General features: G+C 43.0%; 1 protein-coding gene across 1 annotated transcript; it reads right to left on the bottom strand.

Annotated features, from left to right (window-relative positions):
- Positions 1-498: 498 nt before the first annotated feature.
- Positions 499-9357, bottom strand: ICOS (inducible T cell costimulator; the record flags this gene model as incomplete). The annotated part of the gene is made up of 5 exons (XM_080346604.1): positions 9294-9357; positions 3575-3613; positions 2517-2855; positions 1196-1308; positions 499-588 (listed from the first exon to the last, which is right to left on the bottom strand). The coding sequence occupies exons 1-5, from the start codon at positions 9349-9351 to the stop codon at positions 499-501; spliced, it is 639 nt and encodes a 212-aa protein (XP_080202730.1). The 5' UTR covers positions 9352-9357.
- Between the last annotated feature and the right edge of the window lie 11512 nt (positions 9358-20869).

The raw sequence follows: 20869 nt of genomic DNA, 5'->3' as shown, positions 1-20869 counted from the left end.
CTGCAATAGGAATGGAGAATTAGTTACATGCAACCCACCTGCATCTGAATCAGTCCAAATTCTGCTTCCATTCTGTATCCCAAACCGCTTCTGGCTACTATGCAAGGGCTTAAGTAGTTAGGAAGTTCCTCATCTTCTAAAGTTTATTTGCCAGTAACAGTCAGTAAATCTAACAAATCGCTTCCCCAGAGAGATTCTGGGTACCATGCATCATCTGAAGAATCTGAATGGAATAGTTTCACATCTTGTCCTCAAGCATAAGATCATTACTTTGCACTGACATCAAGCAGTTGCATTTCTAGGAGCCATCCCACCATTCCAATTCAAAAACTTCACGGAGATGCTTTTCATTTCATCTTCCTGCCACACGGCAGCATGAACTCCATGAACAAGCTATCGTAACAATCTCACCCACCCTCGAAATCTATGGGAGACACAGCAAGCAGCCCTGTCCCTCCCACAGATACAAGGAGAGGTACAACCAGGCTTAATACAACCTCAGATTCTTGTTTTCTTGGCTTCATTCACTGCCGCCATGGGCATGTATTCACTGTTGTACTCATGGGATTTGGATTCACACTGGCGATTCTGCAAAGAGAGAAGATGCCATTAATTTGATTTGTGGTCACTACCTCTGCCCCTCCTGCATATGTTCTTTAAGTAGGGCAGTTACTCTGACTGTTTGCAGTGGGAATATTAAAGTCAGAATAGGCAGGCACTCATGTAGAGAACTTGGAATAAAACAAACTGAAAATGAAAAACACACATTGTCCAAAAGAATAACTAATGTCCATGGCCTTTGTTTTCCCCTGAGCCAACTAGTTCTTTTTTTAAGTGGTTTTGCTCCAGCACAGAGTTGGAATTGCTCCACTGATGATTTGTTTCCCCCTCTTGAAGAAAACAATCAGGTGAATTGCTTACCAAAGTAATTTTGCTGACCTGTGCAGCATTTCTCCTCTTTTCTTTGATTCCCAGTCCTTAAATCAATAAACAATTCTGTCTTAGAAAAATTAAATCTGAGCTGCTGTCATAAATGACTGAATTCCAGTGGTAAATTAACAACTCCGTCTCTTTGTCAAAAAATGCATCACATGCTGAGTATGTGTGTGTCCCACCCTCTAAATCTCATGAAATCAAGTTCCCCATCCAGGACCCTCGGAAGGAAGGTTGTATAGAATCTCACAGACTTGCTCACCTTGTTCCTTAAGCAACAGGCTACGACGCAGCAGATACAGGAAATCATGGCAAACGTGATCAGGCCAATAATGACCCATGACATGTGTCCCAGGGAAATGCAGTCTGCCTTATCTGGACATGGAGGCAAAAGAGGTTGTTACTGATCATTTGCATTTCTCCCCCACCCAGAGATAACTTTTCAAATTCTTTCCCCTCTTCGCTTCACATTAATAAAAAAGAAAAGTGAGCCCTGGAGAAGGATTTTCTTAAGGTGAAAAGCCACCTTGGAAAAGTGTATTCAGCAGTAAAGAGAACATTGTTGTTTCCCAGAAGGAGAAGTGAAACTCTTGGTACACAGGGTGAAAACTATAGACTAAAAAGAAACAAAGCCAGGCTTGAGAGCATGATAGTATTTCAGACCTGAGCAAAGCTTAAGTTTACATTCAGTGCATACCGCGGGTGATTTAAAGGACAGCCTGGTCAAAAGAAGGGTGGACTTCGACAGTCATTTTTGGATAGCAAGGCAAGCTGAGGGATGCAAAATTACCCTTTGCCCAGATCTGGAGAAAAATATAGGGCATGAAACATTTGGCAATAGCTCTGAGCATCTAGCTATCCGCACAAATGGAAATGGACAACAATGGGAAACACTGCAGACAAAAAAATATGTCAGAGCTTGATTCTGAGAAGCTGGTTTATGTTCTGAGAGGGCTGAGAGATAAGCTGACCCAACCACATAATTTTAGCCTTAGTGTTTCAGCTTCTGTCTTTGCTTAGTTCTGGTGTTGAGAGATAGGAAAAAGTAGCAAGGAAAGGACAACAGGCAGTACTGTGTTGCAGCTGAACTATATGGAGAACCAAGAAGGGGTGTGAGCAAAACCACTACTAACTCTTTCAGCTTAAATACCAAAGAGACACCGAGTGCAAGGCAATTCAAAATTAAAGCCTGTGCAGCAAAACTTCTGAAGTTAGCCCAAGCCCTTCTCAGTAAAAGCCCAAAAACTCTCAGCAGTTCTCTTCTGCTTTAAGAAGGCTCTGAAGCTGAAGGCCTGCTTCAGAGAGGTGAGCATTGCCTTCTTCACATCAGTGTGGCATCAGAGTTCCATTTACCACTATTGGCACAGAGTTTTGACAGCTGATTTTTTTTGTTTTAAATATGCAGGGGCCATGCTGAGCAGTCTGACAATACAGCTCCATTGTTATCAGCCCCATGCTAAGTAGTTTTAAGCCGTCTTAGAAATATTTGTGCAAACTATAGTCGCATTTTTCTCTGCAGCATAGCTATGTGCCATGTCCACTTATCAGTAAACTGAAGAGAGGGAAAAGAGGAGGAAACTTACCTTGGATGTACAAATAGGTTTCTTTCAGCCGGCAGTCTCTATAAGGAGGAGGTAAGAACATCTCCAGGCAGTAGGTATAAAGGTCGATATGCTTTCTTTCCAGATTTTTAAGAATGAAAGTGGTGCTGCTATTGGTATGCTTAGTCTGGCAGTAGGTGACGTTAGTCTTGTGGATAGTGTTCTCCTTGCTTAAATGGAGTGCACAGATCTCCTTCTTTTCATGCCCTTTGAAGAGGGTCATGCTGAACTCGCTCACATTTTTGGGATTGGGGAATGTGAACTTGAAGTTTCCGTTTTCAAATTCCACCATCACCTGGGAGTCAGAGACATGAGGCTGCTCTGAAGACATGAAAACAATAGGTACAGTCACTCACGTAGCATTGAAAACAATCCCTAAAATATTAAGAAACTCATGTAAACAAAGCAAGTGAACCATGTACATATAATCCTTGCCTCAGATTGATTGTCCTATTAATAGATAAAACAAAGTGTGACAAAATGATGATAATTATCTCTAAGGTTCATAATCTGCATCCTAATGATGTAGCTGAAAACTTAAAATGTAATGTGAACTCAAAATTCCTACATAAGAGCCTTAACCACTAGACATACCTTTGCTTTCTAGAATAGATACTGGTTTGAGGCACAATATAAAGTTTAAACCAAATTATCTAGATGGCTATAGCACCTTTATCACTAACATAACAGGAGAAGTAGAGACAAATGTCACTTTGTGCATGTACCCACACACAGTCCAAAAATCACATTTGACCTTCCCAAAAACTGTTTGAAAAACTCAGATGTTCTGCAGCTCTCATTTTGCAAATTTATTGGAGAAGAAGAAGTAAACTGACCAAGGGCCTCCTGCGGCCTCACAGTTTGACTTTGTCAAGTTCAACTTTGCCAAGTCAGCAGCCAACAGCATGGTCAGCTCCCCCAGGCAAAAATGTGTTAACGTGTATTGTAAAAATACAACGACTTTTTTTCTTCAAGGGCAGTATTTTCTGCTCTAGGACGACACTTAAAACCATGAGCAAAATTATGCAAATGTGTCTTACCTATATTTTTGCATGGTCTTGGCGAGCAGCTGTCAACTCCTGAAAAATAGAATATTGTTACCTGTTTAAAATTCAGGCAGAGAGATGCAGGAACAGGGGCTGAGCTACACAATGCTAAGATGCCAAAGTATTTTCAAATTTGTATCATTAGCCTATCTGACCCTCTCTGTGCTACACTATAAAATCATATGATGTGATAAAAGCACAAAATATAAAAATCAAAATAGAAAGAAAATGCATTGAGCAGGAATTAATAGTGATCGCACACGTAGCATTTACAAAACCTTAAAAACCTCTGCAAAGTAATAGATGTATTTCATATAATACAGGAGCATACTTTTGAGTTGTCACGAATCCCGAGCCAGCTTTATGCTTTTTTTCCAGACCAAAGTGCTTACTGTGATCTGCGTTCACTGTTCAACACTGCACCAAAACATCCTAGAGCACATCTAGGATGAATATCTGGAAGATGCTCCCATACATTCACCAAGAGAAGATTCAAGCAATGCACATGGTTTTGTTCCTTTTTCAGTAGCAACTTTTTATCTTCATGACTATCAAACTTCACTCAATCTACTGTGCGTAGGCAGCCTCCATTACAGGAGACAGGCACATTTTTAATAATTGTTCTGGATTTGTTTTTTAAGCTGCTGCCTCCACCACCACCCACTATTGCAGTAATGAGAGTGAAATTTCCCGGCCATACCTGTATCTGTACCTGTATCTGTTTTTCCTATTTTCTGGTAGCCTGAGTAGTTTCTTCAGTGGCTGCTTAGATTGAAATGTACTCTACATCAATATTTTATGATACTAAAGAAATACAGGGCAAATACTTATAGAATTCGATACACCATCCTATTCTTATTGTTCCATGGCAGTCTACATCCACACAAATTAGATCCCAAACAGTGCCAGGTATTGCACAGATTTCACAGTATAAATGATCTTTTCCCCAGGGCAGCTTTTATCTGTGACATTCAGCCTACATATGCACAAAACAGAGGATTATTCTCATCTGGGTACTTTGTATGCTCTCAACTCTTTCTGGACAGAGGCGATTTTTGAGTGTCCGTGCTTTTTCCTTCTTTGAATTCTTGCTCCCCCGGTTACCACCACTGGGGAGGGCATTGCAGTGAACAATACTTGTTTAAAATACTTTTAGTGTGACGCATAAGCTAATGGGCTCTGGAAGACTCTTTGCAATGCTCAGTTGGAAAGCAAAAGAAACCGTTATCTCTTTTTGATTGATTTACCCTCTTCCTGGTTATCACATTCGTCCTGGTTTACTGTGCACAGTCAACACCCTTATCTAATTCCATGACAGTTCTAATATCTGTACTTCTCTCAGGACTATTACTTAAGTGCATGATAACAGACAAGGTATTTGGCACCTTGTATCATCGGTGTGAAGATAAGGCACAGTTCACCAACCCACAGTGAAATGGAGCTCTAGATTCGCTGAAGGTGCAGATACAGAAAGTACAAGCCCTCACAATGGTATATAGGCTGAAAAGCTGAAAGCAAAGGTCAAGTAAAGAAACAGTTCTTGATGACTTGCATGTCACGTGGTGAAAGAAAAGAGCTGCTATAAGAACAGCCTTTGAAATAGAGGTCTTTTAAAATGCTCTGTACTGTGATGGGCCATAGTTTTGTCGCATAAACCTTTAAAATTAGGCCCAACAGCGGGAAGGGAAGGGAAGGGAAGGGAAGGGAAGGGAAGGGAAGGGAAGGGAAGGGAAGGGAAGGGAAGGGAAGGGAAGGGAAGGGAAGGGAAGGGAAGGGAAAAAAAACATATGTACTGATATAGCAGAAGCTAGGGAGCATGGCGAATCCTTTTGAGAAGTACTGTCAGCTGAGAGCAGAGGCAGATGCGGACTCAGGCAGGGCAGCTACAGAGCCAAGTGGTGCCATATAGCGTCAGGCTACTCTGAGCACTAAAGCAACAGCTTCATTTCTTTCTTTGTTTCTGAGAATAGTTCAGCTTTTCTGTTAGCTAATGAAATTGCCCTTTCATACTGGGTGATTCAAAATGTTTGTTAGAGAACGTGGTTTTAATCCTTGTTTTTAATGGAAAAGGGTAGAGAGGTCATTAAGCATGCAGTTTATGTGACCTTGTGGCAAGCTGAAAGATCATTTTGAATCCTCTCGGCCCAGAAGCCTTAACTGCCTATTTTCAAGAAAGACTCAGTAATGTATTTCTCTAAATGAGCATTTTGGTAAATGTGATACAATTAGTACTCCTCTGAAACAAGTAACCATACAGAAGACTATGCTTAGCATAGCATAAAGGCAGCACATTTTAAAATGAGATTAACACTGCTTGAGATTAAAACACAGAATTGTCTATGTGGATGACCACAATGGGTGACATCTGACATGAATTTCCAACTCACTAGCTATCCTTCATCAGCTCCTGATGTGAATGAGCTCACTGCATACTAAAGGTGGCTTATCCCCCCTCCCTGTGCCTGCCTGCGGTTCTCCTGGGCCCATTTGTACTGATTCATTCCAAGGGTAATCCTGTGGATCTGGAACACTCTGTGGTTAACGGCCAGACACATTTGGGATTTCATTTGCCAAGCTACAACCAGAATAAATGTACATTTAGTGGGATGGGAGATAGGAAACTGGGGTTTAAACATCCAGTGATATTCAGAGATTCACTCCCTAAACTTCCCTGATACTACCTCCAAAAATACGTGAATAAAAGACTACGTCATGGTATTGTTGGAAATGAACAGAAGACTTTCACTGGTTCAGTAGTAAAAATGTTTAGATTTGGCCTTAAGGTTCCTTTTTGGTATTTTTTATAAAAGAGCTAATAAAATTACTCACGAAGGTTTTGAGACAGGAGGAAACAAATCTTTGATTTGTTTCATAGCCATGTCACACTGTGGAGTTGTGAGATCATTCCTGGCTTGCCTCATGTGAAGCAGAGTGTCAAGAAAATATTGTGGTTCAGACATGAATCCAAGAGATGAACATGTATAAGAAAGTATCATCTTGCTATGTTAAACTATGAAAATGTGTGTGTATCTTCCATGTATATGTGTGTTTAGAGTCACGCACATTTCCACCTCCATTTCATCTTTACTGCAGTGGGAAAGCACTCTGGCAGAGGTTTGGGGATTTCCAAGTGTGCTTGGACACTGAAGGCCAATGGAAGGTGGGTTATTTTCATTTTAATGGAGTTGCAATTTTGAGCTTTCTAGTTGCTCCTTGGCAGATGCAATGCTATTTGCAAACATCACCAACACATTACACATTTTGGCCCTAACAGAAGTTTAAAAAACACTTTTGTTTCATTTAAAAACTTGAGGCTTAGGGTAGAGGGATAGAATACTCTTGTTCAGTTTTCTTGCTGTTGGTTTCATCTGCCCCAGCTCTCAGAAGACTAATTAGCTGGTAAAAAGAATAAGCATAATTTCACTGGGGTGTGTTTACCTCTGAAGATGAGCAAGGAGAGTGCAGACCCTGCCTTTAAAACAAACCCATTTGTTTTGTTAATACTTTGACCTTTCAAGGCATTCTGAATGATGACACTGTCAATGCAGTGTCATTAGTCATACACTTCAAACGAACATGTTCCTGTCTTTTAAGAATCGAGGATTAAGAGAGGAAAGTAGTGCTTCTGGGAAAAGAAAGTAATGGGCATAATTGCTCAAGGAAGCTGTCTATAATCTGAATTATTTCTATGATATAACATATGTTGTGAAATGCAGAAACTCATCTAAAATATATCACCAACACAGCAACCATTGTTGATAATATTTCAGACACCCTTCTAAGAAATGACCATGATTTCCTCCGGTATTGACAGCAGGAGATCTGTGGCTGAACAGTGTGAACACTTTGCAAACACTGACGTGCAAAGGCTCCTGTGCCATGTTTCATAGCAAGGGCCTCAAGTACTATGGGGTTCTACAGCTCTGTACCCCAAAATCCCCTACAGGCGCTGCAGAGGCACCATGCTCTTACAAGCAATTTCTTTATTGCAACTGGGTTATCAAATCATAATACAGATATACATATGGATATCAGCTTCTGTGATCTATTTACATTGAAAAAACTATCCATAGATCACAAGTAGGCTAAAAAAACTCCAAACTCAGACATTACTCTGCTTTTACTCCCTGAAATTTGCTATAGGCTTTGGCAGCACACTCTGGAGTGCTAGCTTGTTCTTTAAATGAGAGTATCATGCTAATGGGTCTTACATCAAGCTGATCTTTTACAGCCCTTTTGTTTTTAGCAAGAATGGTAATAATTAGTACTTTTAATGCTGAAAGCACTGTGAGGTAAAAAACCTAAGAAATTCTTTCTCCTGCCATCTCCTCTCCCCAGGGCACTGTTCAAATTCTATCCTGCATATCTGAAGGAAGGGAGAAGGAAGGGAGAAAGAAGGGAGAAATGCCAGTATCAGATAGAACGATTGAAATTGCAGCCTATTTCTTACCACAAGGAATGGCCTTTTAGATGGCTCCAGCCACATGTAAAAACATGCTGGGCAAGTATATCTGCTAAATTGACTAGCTGAGAAATATTTAACAGAATCAATAGGATTTTTTTTCTTGGTAGATTTAAGAATAACTTTTCAAGGAGAAAAAGAGCAGCCCATGTCCCTTTAGAGATACTGATCACAAACCTCCTTCCCGGTGATTTCACCCATATTTTCAATCTATCTGAAACCTCAGTATACTCTCGCTGTATTAGTTAACCTTCAGAAGGGTAACTGCATTGCCTAAAGAGCTGGAAATTGTTCTTTATTTAAATGAAAGCTTAAATTCTGGATGAAAGCTCAGGAGTAGTTAAATTCTACAGAAGGACTTGAAACCTATCCTGTATCACTAGAATTTCAGAAGCAAATGTATTCAATAGCTGTTGGCATGACCTTCAAAGAATATGTTGAGATGGTGCTTAGTAACTGTGCACACTAAATCTCTGGTTTTGCTTATATGATGCATCATACCAAATGCTTGGACAGTATATGTATGGAAAAAAGGATTCTTCTTAATCAGATATTATCTGTATTTCCATGCTGGCCTGGTAATATGTAGGTTTCAGAGAGGCTACAGGTAAATGTGAGCTCTGGTATTTTACTTTGCGTAGATGTAATAAAGCGCTGAATCTTGTAAAACGCTACATCCGTGTTTATGGCTGGGGTGAGATCAGCACTGTCACCGCGCACCATCTCAAACATGGCATTAGGAATGCTCCATTTTCTTTTTAAGTCAGTTTGCATTTCCAGCCTGCACGAAAACCATCTTCCACTTTTCATAGTCTAAAAATTCCCTTCATATACACTTTTCATAGTCTAAAAATTGCTTCCCAAACAAGATCAGGTTTAATATTAATAACTTGGCTTCTCTTTATTAAGCCATTCACCGTCATGCTGCCAAAGACCTTATGCCCATCAAGAGAAGCTGGCTGGAACATTACAGCTAGAGGGTAACACTGACCAGGTGAGCTAAAGAATATAAAAAATGAAAACTTGTACATTTTAGTTTCAGAGCAAATACCCTGTGCTGGCAGGAATTCTCTTCCCATCAACTTTAATGATATTAAAGTTGAGAGTGGTCTTTTTGCAGCTGTTTCCCTTAATTACCTCTATTTCTCCAACCCCTTGCTGTTATGCCTCATTTGCTGCCTCCCGCCATTGCGTGGGTTATATTCCATAGAGACATCTACTGCAGGGAGAATAATCCAAAATGCTACTCACCGTACAGGGCTTCAAACTGAAAGCAGAGGACACAGAAAGTTACAGCAACCGACTTCATGCTTGCCTGACACTGACACCGGTCTTCTGTCTACTGTGAGGATGGGGAAGAATTCATGGGTAGAAAAGGAAGTGGTTTGTGGGCAATGGGGGAAATTATGTGATAATCAGAAGGATTTTGTAATTTAACCCCTGACTACGTTGTAGCTATGTCAGCATTAGCTGTCGCCCACACCTGCGGAGTTTACTACATTTTTTTTCCCTGTCTCGCGGTTTACTGTCACAGACGGGAAGATGAAAGATTTTCTGACGTTATGTTCAATGTTCACTTTGGCAAAGACTGTTTCTTGCTAAATCTATCACGATAGAGGCTACAGTCACCATCCTGCAGATGGCCCATGGTCAGCAACTTGTTTTTTAACTTAACTTATAATACACACATATTAGCAACAGGTGACTCGGTTTGTCCCCACCAGTTTCAGCTGGCCTTGTGGAACTGATGGTCTTGCTTTACATGGAAACCACTCATCAGTAGGGTAGGAGCCTCTTGTGAGTCCTGGTCCTGGAATTCATTGGAAGAACATGTTCGAATTGCAGAAGGATCCCCTCACACTGACCTAAGACCTCCACCCTGGAGGTCAGGCTTGTTCTGCATGGACATGAGAAACTTTACGCAGTTCTGTGAGAGGAGGAGAACTGACCCAGGGCCCTAGGGCCTTAGGTCAAACGTTTCTCTCCTTCCCTCTCCCTGCTTTTGTGCAGCACATTCCATTCTGACCTGCTGTTCATCTGTGTTCTGGGAATGGCTTAGAACCCTTTGGGATAACATGTTCTACAATCATTTAGAAGTGGCTATTTATTTATGCCTATAATACCAATTTTAGCGGAGATAACAAGCTGGAAAAGCAGCTTCTAGATCACGTTTAATATATTAGATGCAGTTATTAATAGCACTGCTGACTGCACAAAATGAAGACACAAAGGACTAACAGTGGTGTCTGACAGATGCTTCTGGGATTGAGTCCTTGTAATGGTCATGCAGTGGTACCAAATAATTTCTGAATAACAGGACTGGGTTAGAGATTGACTCCTACTTTACACTGTGTGAAAAAATCTTCATGTCTTGCTTTACTCTTCCTTAAAAAGTGATTTAATTTCTTTCACTACTACTGCTAAAGATTTGTTCACATGGACATTGCCAGGGAGTTTTACTCTCTTCAAATATTTGCCAACCCCTGCAAATCTTTGCCTTTTGTTAAATTAAAATCAAACCTAAGCCTGTGTCAAGTCAGGATTTGATCAAAATTTTCAGCTCAGGTCTTTGGAGCCAAACTTAACCAACTCTATACTAGAGAAAGTTTCTGCAGTAGCCTTTTAATTCTGAAGCTCAGGAGTACTATATGGAGATTCAAGCAATGATAAAGCTTAAAAAAATACATCTGAGTCCTGAGCTTTGCCTCTGAAGTTAGGACCCACATTGGGACAACCGACTGTGCTGACAACACACCACAGACTGGGCACCTACCAAGCCTACTGCAGGCTGGGAAGGCCAATAAAGATGAAGGGGAAGGTACTCCTTTGAGCAAAGTTTTTGTAATTTTTTGAGAAAACAAGCTTTAAAACAAATCAGTATAGTTAGGGTTCAAAAATGTGTTGTTGTTCTTAAAAACTTAACTATTTTGCCAGGAAAGTAATTTTGATAGACAAAAGGTTTTTTATTTAATGAATATAGTAATTTTGGAGCAACTCCTCTCTCTGTACCCTTATCAGTTACACCAACGCAGAGATGATTAATACACATCTATTTCCCTCTTGGGGTAAGAATAGCTACCAGCGTAGCTAGGTTGACATAGATCTCGCTACAACAATTGCCACAATTGTCCAGTCAAGTTTGTATTTGTCCTCTCTTTCTCCTGTCACTGTAGCCTCAAGTCTGGAATTACTCCTTCTCTGCTTTCTGGCAGTTGGGATTGCTCAAACATGCTGCTCCCTTTGTTTCAAAAGGGTCCAGCCCAAGGTAGCACTCCAAAGTTTGATCTAGACAGTGGTTTCTTGCAGTGGTCGAGTGCGTTTGATAATGAACCAGCAGAGCCTGAGCACTCACAGTGCATGTTCCCAAACTAGAAGACACAAAGGCTGGCTCAGGGCTGAGCGTGGGGGCTGCTGCTTCTAGTCCCACACCAACAGAGACTCCTCTGTTGCCTTTCAATCTTTCTGTCTTTGCCTCCCTCCTCCGTCAGAGCTCACCTACTTCACAAAGACATTGTGACTGCAATATGGAAATGTTTCTTGCAAAGACTACAGTTGGTTACAGTTAACCACCTGGGACAAGCAGTCTGTTTCCACAACACACTTCCTATAACTGCAACTATTTTTGTTCACAAACATGTGTTTCCTTTTTCCACCCTCACTCATTTCTCCTCGCTTTGTCTTGATTTTTCACTCTCTCATCCACATACACCTCTCAGAGCTGACTTCTTTCCTTCTCCGACTTGACTGTCCCGCAGTCCCTGTCTACTTTTCTCCTCAAGCAGAAGTTGCCCTTCAGCAAGCGCAGTACCTCCTTTCTGGAATGTGGGTTCTTCTTTCCCCAGGTCTCTTTCTTTCTTCCTGTTTCACCTGCAACACTACCTTATAGTGATAAACTCCCTTTTCTCCTATTGTCTCAGTCCTGAATTGCCATCGCTGCCTATTAACAACCTGGAAAATCCTTATGGGTGTTTTAATGCCTTCAAAAATGCATCCAGGGATACACTCAGTTCCAAAGAGTAATGGGCTTGCTCTTCCCTTGATCCATACACCAGTGTTCTCTACCACACAGTCTTCAGTGCTTCTCCCTTCTAACTCCAAGCAATTCAAAACACCACTTGTTCTGCTTCCCTAAGGAGTCTGATTCACAGCAAAGATTTTCCCTGTGATGTGCAATATATAATTTTATTTGCTCTATTTAATCACATAACTCTTACTATACTTACAGTTATCACCCTAAACAATGTCCATGTTAGCAAAATGCTACTGCATTGTATCCCTTTTTCACCATGAAACAAAGGTGGTGTTTACATTGAGGTACCTTGTTCTGTTTCACCAGCAGTTTCCCACTTCTGCTTGTGGATGATGAGCAGTTGCCCACAGCAATATAAAATATTCTCTCAATAAAATGTTTTGTGATTCTTTTTGCAGAGGCTGCTACAGTCTATCCACACAAATTATATTCTGTTGACTCCTGCTGCTTCTCATTCTTTGCTTCAATATCTGGCCTATATTCTCATGACTCCGGGTCGTTCCCTCAGGGCTGGAGCAGAAAGTCTCCACACTCATGCATTTTCATTTCCTGGCCTCCTAATTGTGAAGGGAAACAATGACTTTCACTATGCTATTTTTAAGGTTCTGTGATGGCTTTAAATCCCACTTCCCATCTGCATCACTCCCCATTAGGTGTGTAAACAAGCTACATTCAGGATGTACAGATTTCAGCCTGAAATGCAGCTCATGTGCTCCCTCACTTGTTCTGATGCCTCCTTGCTGATCTGTTGGTCTGATCTCTCACACTAGCCCATGGGACGTGCTGTGGGGCTCAGTGGCAGGGCAAACACCTCCCTGCAGAGCAAATCCAATGAGATGGTCTCCTTCAGGGTGTATGTGTGGGGCTTTGCTTCTTGATACAGGCTCAAGTACCACATTAATCACTTTTTTTTTTTTTTGGTGATGCTTGAGAATTATTCATTGTGGTTGACTTTCCTAAAAGAAGAAAAAATCCCATGTATGTTAGGGTGTTTAGCCGAGCTCTAACACATGCAGGGGCATTGACCTAAACTTTCAGTCAACAGGCGCTAAGCGGCAAATTCAATCAGTCTAAACAGGTTGCCCAGAGAGGTGGTGGATGCCCCATCCCTGTAAACATTCAAGGCCAGGCTGGATGAAGCTCTGAGCAACCTGATCTAGTTGAAGATGTCCCTGCTTATTGCAGGGGGATTGCACTAGATGACCTTTGAAGGTCCCTTCCAATCCAAACTACCCTGTGGTTCTGTGATTCTAAACGCCACTTCAGATCCTGTGACTAATGTTTTGGACTGGCTGGCTCAAGACACTGAACCATCTGGGCAAAAGACTGTTATTGTCTTGCCACTTGTAGAGCAGTGCATGACAGACACATGCTGATAAAACAGGTGACCATGAAAGTTACTCTGCTTTTGGATTTGAATTTAGTTGTCTTTTGGGTGTCACAGTGGTGAATTAAACACATTCTGTAAAATTTTCACACCCCGAGTGTTTAAAAGCTTGTAGTAGGGTGAGGACTCCTGTTATGTGGTTATCTGGTCAGCTGCCTTGGGGGAGTTAGGACTGAAAGAGCCATATACTGTGGTGGTACTTCGGGTTTGTGGTGTGATTTTTATCTCGGCATTGTTGTGATTACTTTTTAAAGGTAAACTGTTGCTGCCACAGTAGAACAAAGGGGAGCTTTCTGCAACAGAAATAGCCCCCAAAGCTGCGATGAATCCTTGCAGATAAGAGGTAAATCAAATGTCATGCTGAAAATTGCAAGGACAAGTGAAGCAGCACAACCCTGGCTTGGACTTCCAGAAACACTGAAGTGGCTTAGGACACACATGCCACGGTCTTCAGCTGACTTGAAGCGCTTTTGGAACCCCTGTCTTTGAAGTGTTTTCAGGCTAGGCTTTGCTGTTGCTTTTAGTGGTTAACTGGGCCTGGTCTTATACAGCTCAGGCCTTGTGGATTTGGAGGACTGCAGTGAAATCACAGCTTTGTCAAACACGTAGCTAAGCCTCCTCTATTTTGTGTCTGTCATTCAGAATCTCACAGGTTACTGCCTTGGGAACAAGCTGCTCTGTAGCTGTGGGCCAAAGCTACAGAAGGCAGCAGTCCCACCTGAGCAGGGATCGCCTGCTCCATCATGTGCAAGGCTCAGTCCAGCCACGCTGCTCTTGGGAGTGCCAGAATAAAGACAACCAAAGCTGGGAACACCGCAGTGCTGGGCTCCTGTGGCAAGGGACCGGTGAAGGGTTTGTTCTCGCTTTGGCAGGAGATGAATCCCAGAATGTCAGGGGTTGGAAGGGACCTGGAAAGCTCATCCAGTGCAATCCCCCCATGGAGCAGGAACACCCAGATGAGGTTACACAGGAAGGTGTCCAGGCGGGTTGGAATGTCTGCAGAGAAGGAGACTCCACAACCCCCCTGGGCAGCCTGTTCCGGTGTTCTGTTACCCTCACTGGGAAGAAGTTTCTTCTCAAATTTAAATGGAACCTCCTGTGTTCCAGTTTGCACCCATTGCCCCTTGTCCTATCATTGGTTGTCGCCGAGAAGAGCCTGGCTCCATCCTCCTGACACTCACCCTTTATATATTTGTAAACATTAATGAAGTCACCCCTCAGTCTCCTCTTGTCCAGCTCCAGAGCCCCAGCTCCCTCAGCCTTTCCTCACATGGGAGATGCTCCACTCCCTTCAGCATCTTCATGGCTCTAATGCTTCCAAGATGCTTCCAAGAACTGCCTAAGGGCTGGGCTGACAGGGTGCTGGGAAATGGGAGCAGTGGGACACAGGGCAGATGGAGCAGTGGTTCCTGGGCAAGGAACCACTGGTGACCCATCACACCTGCTCTGTGTGCACCTCTGCAGGGCCAGGCCAGAGCAGAACCACCAATTCCACCTTCCTGCTGTGGCCAGGGTGCTGCCATGGCCAGACCCCTGGGGGCCGCCCCTTGCAGACAGACTTTTAAGAAGAGCGCGTTACAACAGGACAAGGGGTAACAGTTTTAAACTGAAGGAGGGGAAATTCAGGCTAGAGATGCAGATGAACCACTCCTTGTAAAAGTCTGTCCTCCTGCTTCTTATAGGCCCCTTTTAAGTACTGAATTATCCTCCTCTTTTCCCCACTTTCCCTCTTCAGGGCTCCCTGTGCCAGGTTTGCATCGCACAAGAAGGTGGTGGTGGCCGGGCGGGTGAGGGGATGCGTCCCCCCAGAGGGCAGGAAGAGGGAGAGACCGTGGGGTGCAGACACAGCTGGGAGGGGAATCAGGGACTCAGCCTGCGATGCTTCTTGGAGCTGGGGGAGGCTTTGAAAATGTCTTTACATATTGGACTCGTTTTCGTTTCCAAAATTCAGTGTTTCTGCCAGCACTTATTTTTAGCTTGGGGTTCTATTTAACTGTTTTGGAGATGGGGCAGTATATTGATTTAGCAGCCCTTATGTGAAGGAGAGAAGGCTGCAGCTTCTGTGCCACATTTTTTGGGGGTAGGCGGGAAGCGGCGGGCTCGTGTCGCCGCGAGGTGGCCGCACGGGGGCGCTGCTTCCCCGCGCGCCGTTCCCGCCGAGGGCTCCCCGTCCGCGGTCCTAGCGCCGCCGCCCAGCCCGAGCTGAGGCGGGAAACGGCAACCGCAGTGAGCCCAGGTGTGCGGGGCGCTCCTCACAGGCTCCTGCCGGGCTGGCCGCGCAGGTGTTATTTTGGGGAACTATTGTTCGGCGCTAGACGGCGGTTTCCTTCACCGTGACCTCAGCCCGGTGCGGCTCGCAGCACAGCCCTCCCAGTGTCACCCCGAGGTGCCCGGTGTCACTGGCCCGTACGGAGCTCTGACTGTGCTCTGTGGTTTCCTACAGTCCTGCGTGAGTCTCCCTGCATACATGTGGCTTTGTGTTTAAAGTTTTGGTTTTTTTCCTTGGGAGGTTTGGTGTTCTGTGAGGCATGTGAACATTGTTCAGGTGTGGTTGCTGATTTGGTGAGAAAGAACAAGCTGCAAAAACAATCAATCCTTCCAGCAGGCCTGGAGAGACCAAGAGATAAGGGAGTTTGAATAGAATCACTTCTTTCCTGTGTCACTATATTTTATTCTGTCAGTAAACCCCACTCAGGGAAGTGGGTGAGGGTTTCTCCCAAGTAGCAAGCAACAGGACAAGAGGAAATGGCCTCAAGTTGTGCCAGGGGAGGTTTAGATTGGATATTAGGAAAAAATTCCTCATGGAAGGGGCTGTTGGGCACTGGAACAGGCTGCCCAGGGCAGTGGTGGAGTCACCATCCCTGGAGGGGTTTGAAAGGCGTTTAGATGAGGTTCTTATGGACATGGTTTAGTGCTAAAGTTGGTTAGGTTATGGTTGGACTCAATTATTCCAGCCAAAGCCCAGGTTGGCTGATTAGTAGTACTGCAACTATTCACATCCAGAGCAGAAAGGTTTCAGGTTGGAAGGTCCCCCCTTACTACACGATGAGTAACAATTTACTGAGTCTCATTACATTGTTGAACCTGTTGAAAGCAAAACTATTAGTTGTTAATACATACTCATGATCAGCGTGGCTTGTGTAGCCATACAGGATCTGGAAACATCTATCATGCAAAACATGCAAAAGGAAGCATGTGGTACTGGCCTGCATGTGTTAAATTGGGGAAAAGGACAAAATTCTCTCATAACGGCACACATCTCATCACATTCTCAAGAGAATGAGGAAGGGGATAAGGTATTAGTGTTATTGTGGCATTGAAAGAAAATCTAGGATACCAGAGACAGTCAGGGCAAAATGCGTTCTGTCCCAGCAACCCTGAGTTCTGGATCCTGGAGACAGGATGGGAATTGTCTGCAAACCCTTCTGATGTGTTTGCTATTTGTCCTAGACTGTTTTTAATCCGGTGCAGCATAGTTTAAAAGCCTTTGGTGTTCTTTGGGAGCTCACTGTAAGGAATGGGTCTAGGGACCCATCTCGCAGCCAGCTTGGATGCTGTCACCACACAAAAAAAGAATTTGCAGTAAAAATTAGAATGACAATGAGCAAAAAATAGAAATCAGATATCTATATTCTCTAGAGAACATAAGTGATTGAAATGACTACTCTGAAACATCACTTTAACCACATTGATCACGTTACAGATCACCATGGCATATTCTGGTGAATTGGCCTTTGTCATGTAAAGACTCCAGATTTCCTCACTGAAATACTCAGCCTCCATTTACCTCCATGCTCCCGGGAAACAGGCAAAACTACTAAAGTAAGAGTAAGTTGCACCACTTCTTAATTGCTGAACTTGGCCCTTCAAGATATGACATTCTTCCTCATTTTGAGGGCCCTTCACAGCCACACCTTACCATGCCAAATTAACTTGGTTATCAGGGACTCCACCCTGAGAGTGTAATCAGAAGATACTGCAGGGCATGCAAGTTACAAAAGTTAACACAGCGCTCACAGCAAAAGCAATGAGCTGGGCAGCTGCCCTTCTATGTCTCCAGTGTACACTCCGTTACAGTTCAGGGTGAACATATTCAAACTATCTCTTAACTGGATCACAGAGCAAGCCTGAATGCAGAAAGTATCTAGTTACATTCAGGCAAGCTCTGCAGTAGCTAATATACCCTTGTTCTCAGTAAGCTCTGCTCAGGCTGAGCTGTTCCCAGCTACTATTAAGTTGGCCCAGGCAGATGTGCACACATGGTATAGGAATGTGCAGCTCCCTGCTTGTCCATGACTGGCTGCTGGCAAACTTTAAAGAACAGGTTTTTCACACTTGTTCTCTTTGATCTCAGCTCTGTGGTTGCTGGTCATTAAAAGTAGATGTTTGCTCGGGGCGGGGGCTTTTGCTGTCCTGGCCCGAGTGCTACTTCAGTTTTGGGAAGCTGGGGAAATAGAGGTGTCCATGTTATTTGGATCGATACGGCAGAATCCTGTACTTCCTTTGTCCTCTTCTTAGTTAGTTGAGTAACAAATATATCAACCCCACAAAAGTCCTCAGCCTGCAAATTTTTGTAGGTTATGATAGTCTTTCAGGATAGCATTACCATATGTTTTTCCTATTGTTACATTCCTGACTAAGCACCCACTGTTGGATACTTATCTGGGAGGCAATGTACTTGACCTATGATTTTTTTTATCTCATCTGGGACAGGCAGCCCTTATGTTTACACTCTCATGAATTGTTTAGATGATTATCAGAAAAGGTGAAAGTTGGTGTTTCTCTGTTCTCACTGTTGACACTGCTTCTAAACACTACAGTTAAATTAATGTCTGGGGCTGATCATAGAATTGTTCCCAAGCCTCACTTCAGAGTTCCTCAGGAATCCTCTTCTGGCTGGAGCTGCCTTGGTTTGCTGCCACGCCAGGAATGGAGCTGCCTCATCAGATCGCCCTGGAAAATATGGTGTGATAAGTCTCAATTTTCTCTCCATAGATCTGTTTATAGATCAGCTGCTCATTCTGTTGTTCCAGGTGACCGCTGAAAAGTCACACACATCTGTCCACTCTCTCTTTAAATCAAAGTCTGCCTGATGTTAGGGGGAACCTGTTGTGGCCCAGGTATTTTTAGGCACTCTTTGTTTTGTTGGTGTTCACAGTATGATGGAGAGAGTACAAATATATTACTTCTTGTGCTGGAGGTCTTACTGCACATGCAGTCAACAGTATAGGACTCTTTAGTTACCAAGTCATTGATCCACATTATATTGACTGAGGTGTTTAGCTCTGGAGGCTGTTGGGTTTTTTTTCCTTCTGTGCTAGGTAAGGAAAAAAAAAGCTGTAAAAAAAGAAAATAGTAAGCCAGTCAAGCCACTTGACTTCTCATTGGGTTGCCATGGTTACACTATATTTTCTAGTGACATCAGTGACAGCCCTGTAATGCTTGCGTGATGGACTGTTTTGGTGCCTCTTTTACTTGAAGAAAAAAGTTGGAGGGGAAAAAATTAATTTAGCCATTTGCATCTTTCCTTCTAGTTACATTTTCACAAGTAGGTGATTAGTGTTAGTGGTTTACAGAGTAGCAAGTGGTGATTTTCTTATTAGCTTTCTATAACCGAGTACATATGATTCTATTAATAGTTAATATGGAAACATAACTATTTTTCCACTACGAAAAGAAACGCTTCATTATTTCCAGGCTTTGAAAACTACCTCAGATATCACCTTTTGTCTCTCTAGGTTTTTCTGCTGTTTTCAGGACTATTTGAGCTTTTCAAAGTTCTTCAGTTTCTTCTGTAATATGGAACAGCTGATGATCCTTGTTTACCTGGACTCAAAGTCCACAGGGTTTCAAAAGGTGATGGGATAAATTCATGGAAGAGGAATCCTTCAGGGTTGTTAAATACAAAGACACCACCCTTGGAAGTTCCTAACTGCTGGTGAGGGAGGGCTGGGACAGTATTTTAGGAAGGTTTTGTAGCACACTTTGGTTCATTTTATAGCGTTCCCTGACATCTGCTCTTGGTCGCTGTTGGAAAGTGGACAGTGGCCAGAGTGTATCATTCATCTGACCTGATGCAGGCTCAGTTATGTTCTTAAGTTCTCACTGTTGCTGTGATAGCAAATTGTAATTTGGTTTGATACATGACATCAAAGCCTAAGACGTGCAATATCCTGCATATTGTTTGAAGGCCATAGTATTCTAATGCCTTTCAGGTGGGCTCCCTGGTTTATAGGAAAAAGGTGCTTTGGGGTGATTGCCTAGATCAACAGCTGAAGATTTTCTGACCAACCTGATGTTTCCATTGCAGGCAGTTCACCCAGGTAATACAGTCTCCTGCAATAGTTGGTGGTGGAAGCAGCTGGATGTGCTCAGTGCAGACAAAGGGTGCAAGCAGCCTTGAAAATTCGTCACAAAACTGTGAGCAACTTGCAGGCTGTGTGCTTAAGCTGAGTAATGTCTTGTCTCCTAACAGGTTAACTAGTTAATTATGCCCTCAAGTTAAGCAAGGGCTGTTCCTGATTTCATAGAGGCTGGGAATGTGTATTAGTGTGTATAAATAAATACCTGATGGGGGTTGTGCAGAGGACAGAGCCAGACTTTTCCTAGGGGTGCCTGCTGCCAGGAAAGGAAGCAATATAAGAAATTACATTTAAATATAAGAAAACTTTTTTATTGAGGGTAGTAAAGCACTGGCACCACAGCTGACCCAGCTTTGAGCAATGGGGTTGGACTAGATGATTCCGTAAGTGCCTTTCCACCACAACCATCCTTGATTCTCTGCGCCTTTGTTCCAGGCAATCTGAACTGTGCCATTCTCACGTTCTCTGTGGTGTGTCTGTGCAAGTTTTAGGTCTCATCCTGACTCACCCTTCCCAACAGAACCACCAAAAGGGAAAGGCTTTCTTCTTCACAACCTAGGAATTCAGAGGTGGAAATCACCATCTGTACAGCTGCCACAGTGTCTTTTAGCATAATTTCTACCTTTTTTCTTGCCTGCTATGTGTGATCTTGAAGCACACCTGCAAACACTGTAAAGCAGGTACTGTTTTATTAGTACCCATTTACACTGTGCTTTTCTTGATTATTGCAAATACTAGTGTTACCGCATATAAAATAAAGAGTTAGTGCGGGTGTATTGTACTGTCACAGAGTGTAGTGAGTGTCCTGTGGTATCCCCACAGCCAGTGAGTTAACAGTGACTGATTTTTTTTCTGTGGAAGGAAAAACTAGAAACTCATCATGAAAAGAAAAAAGCTAGAGGTCTGTTTTGCAACAGCAGCTATCTGTGGATTCACCAAGAAATGTGACTGTAGAGCAGCCTGTAGGGCCAGACTACTCACAAGAGCATAGAGATTTTAAATGAATATGGGGAAAAGGAACGAACCTACAGGGGCAAACTTAAGACCC

Source organism: Nesoenas mayeri, assembly GCF_963082525.1.
Source record: "Nesoenas mayeri genome assembly, chromosome: 6".
Taxonomy (NCBI): domain Eukaryota; kingdom Metazoa; phylum Chordata; class Aves; order Columbiformes; family Columbidae; genus Nesoenas; species Nesoenas mayeri.
This window is presented reverse-complemented; position numbering and strand designations above follow the sequence as displayed.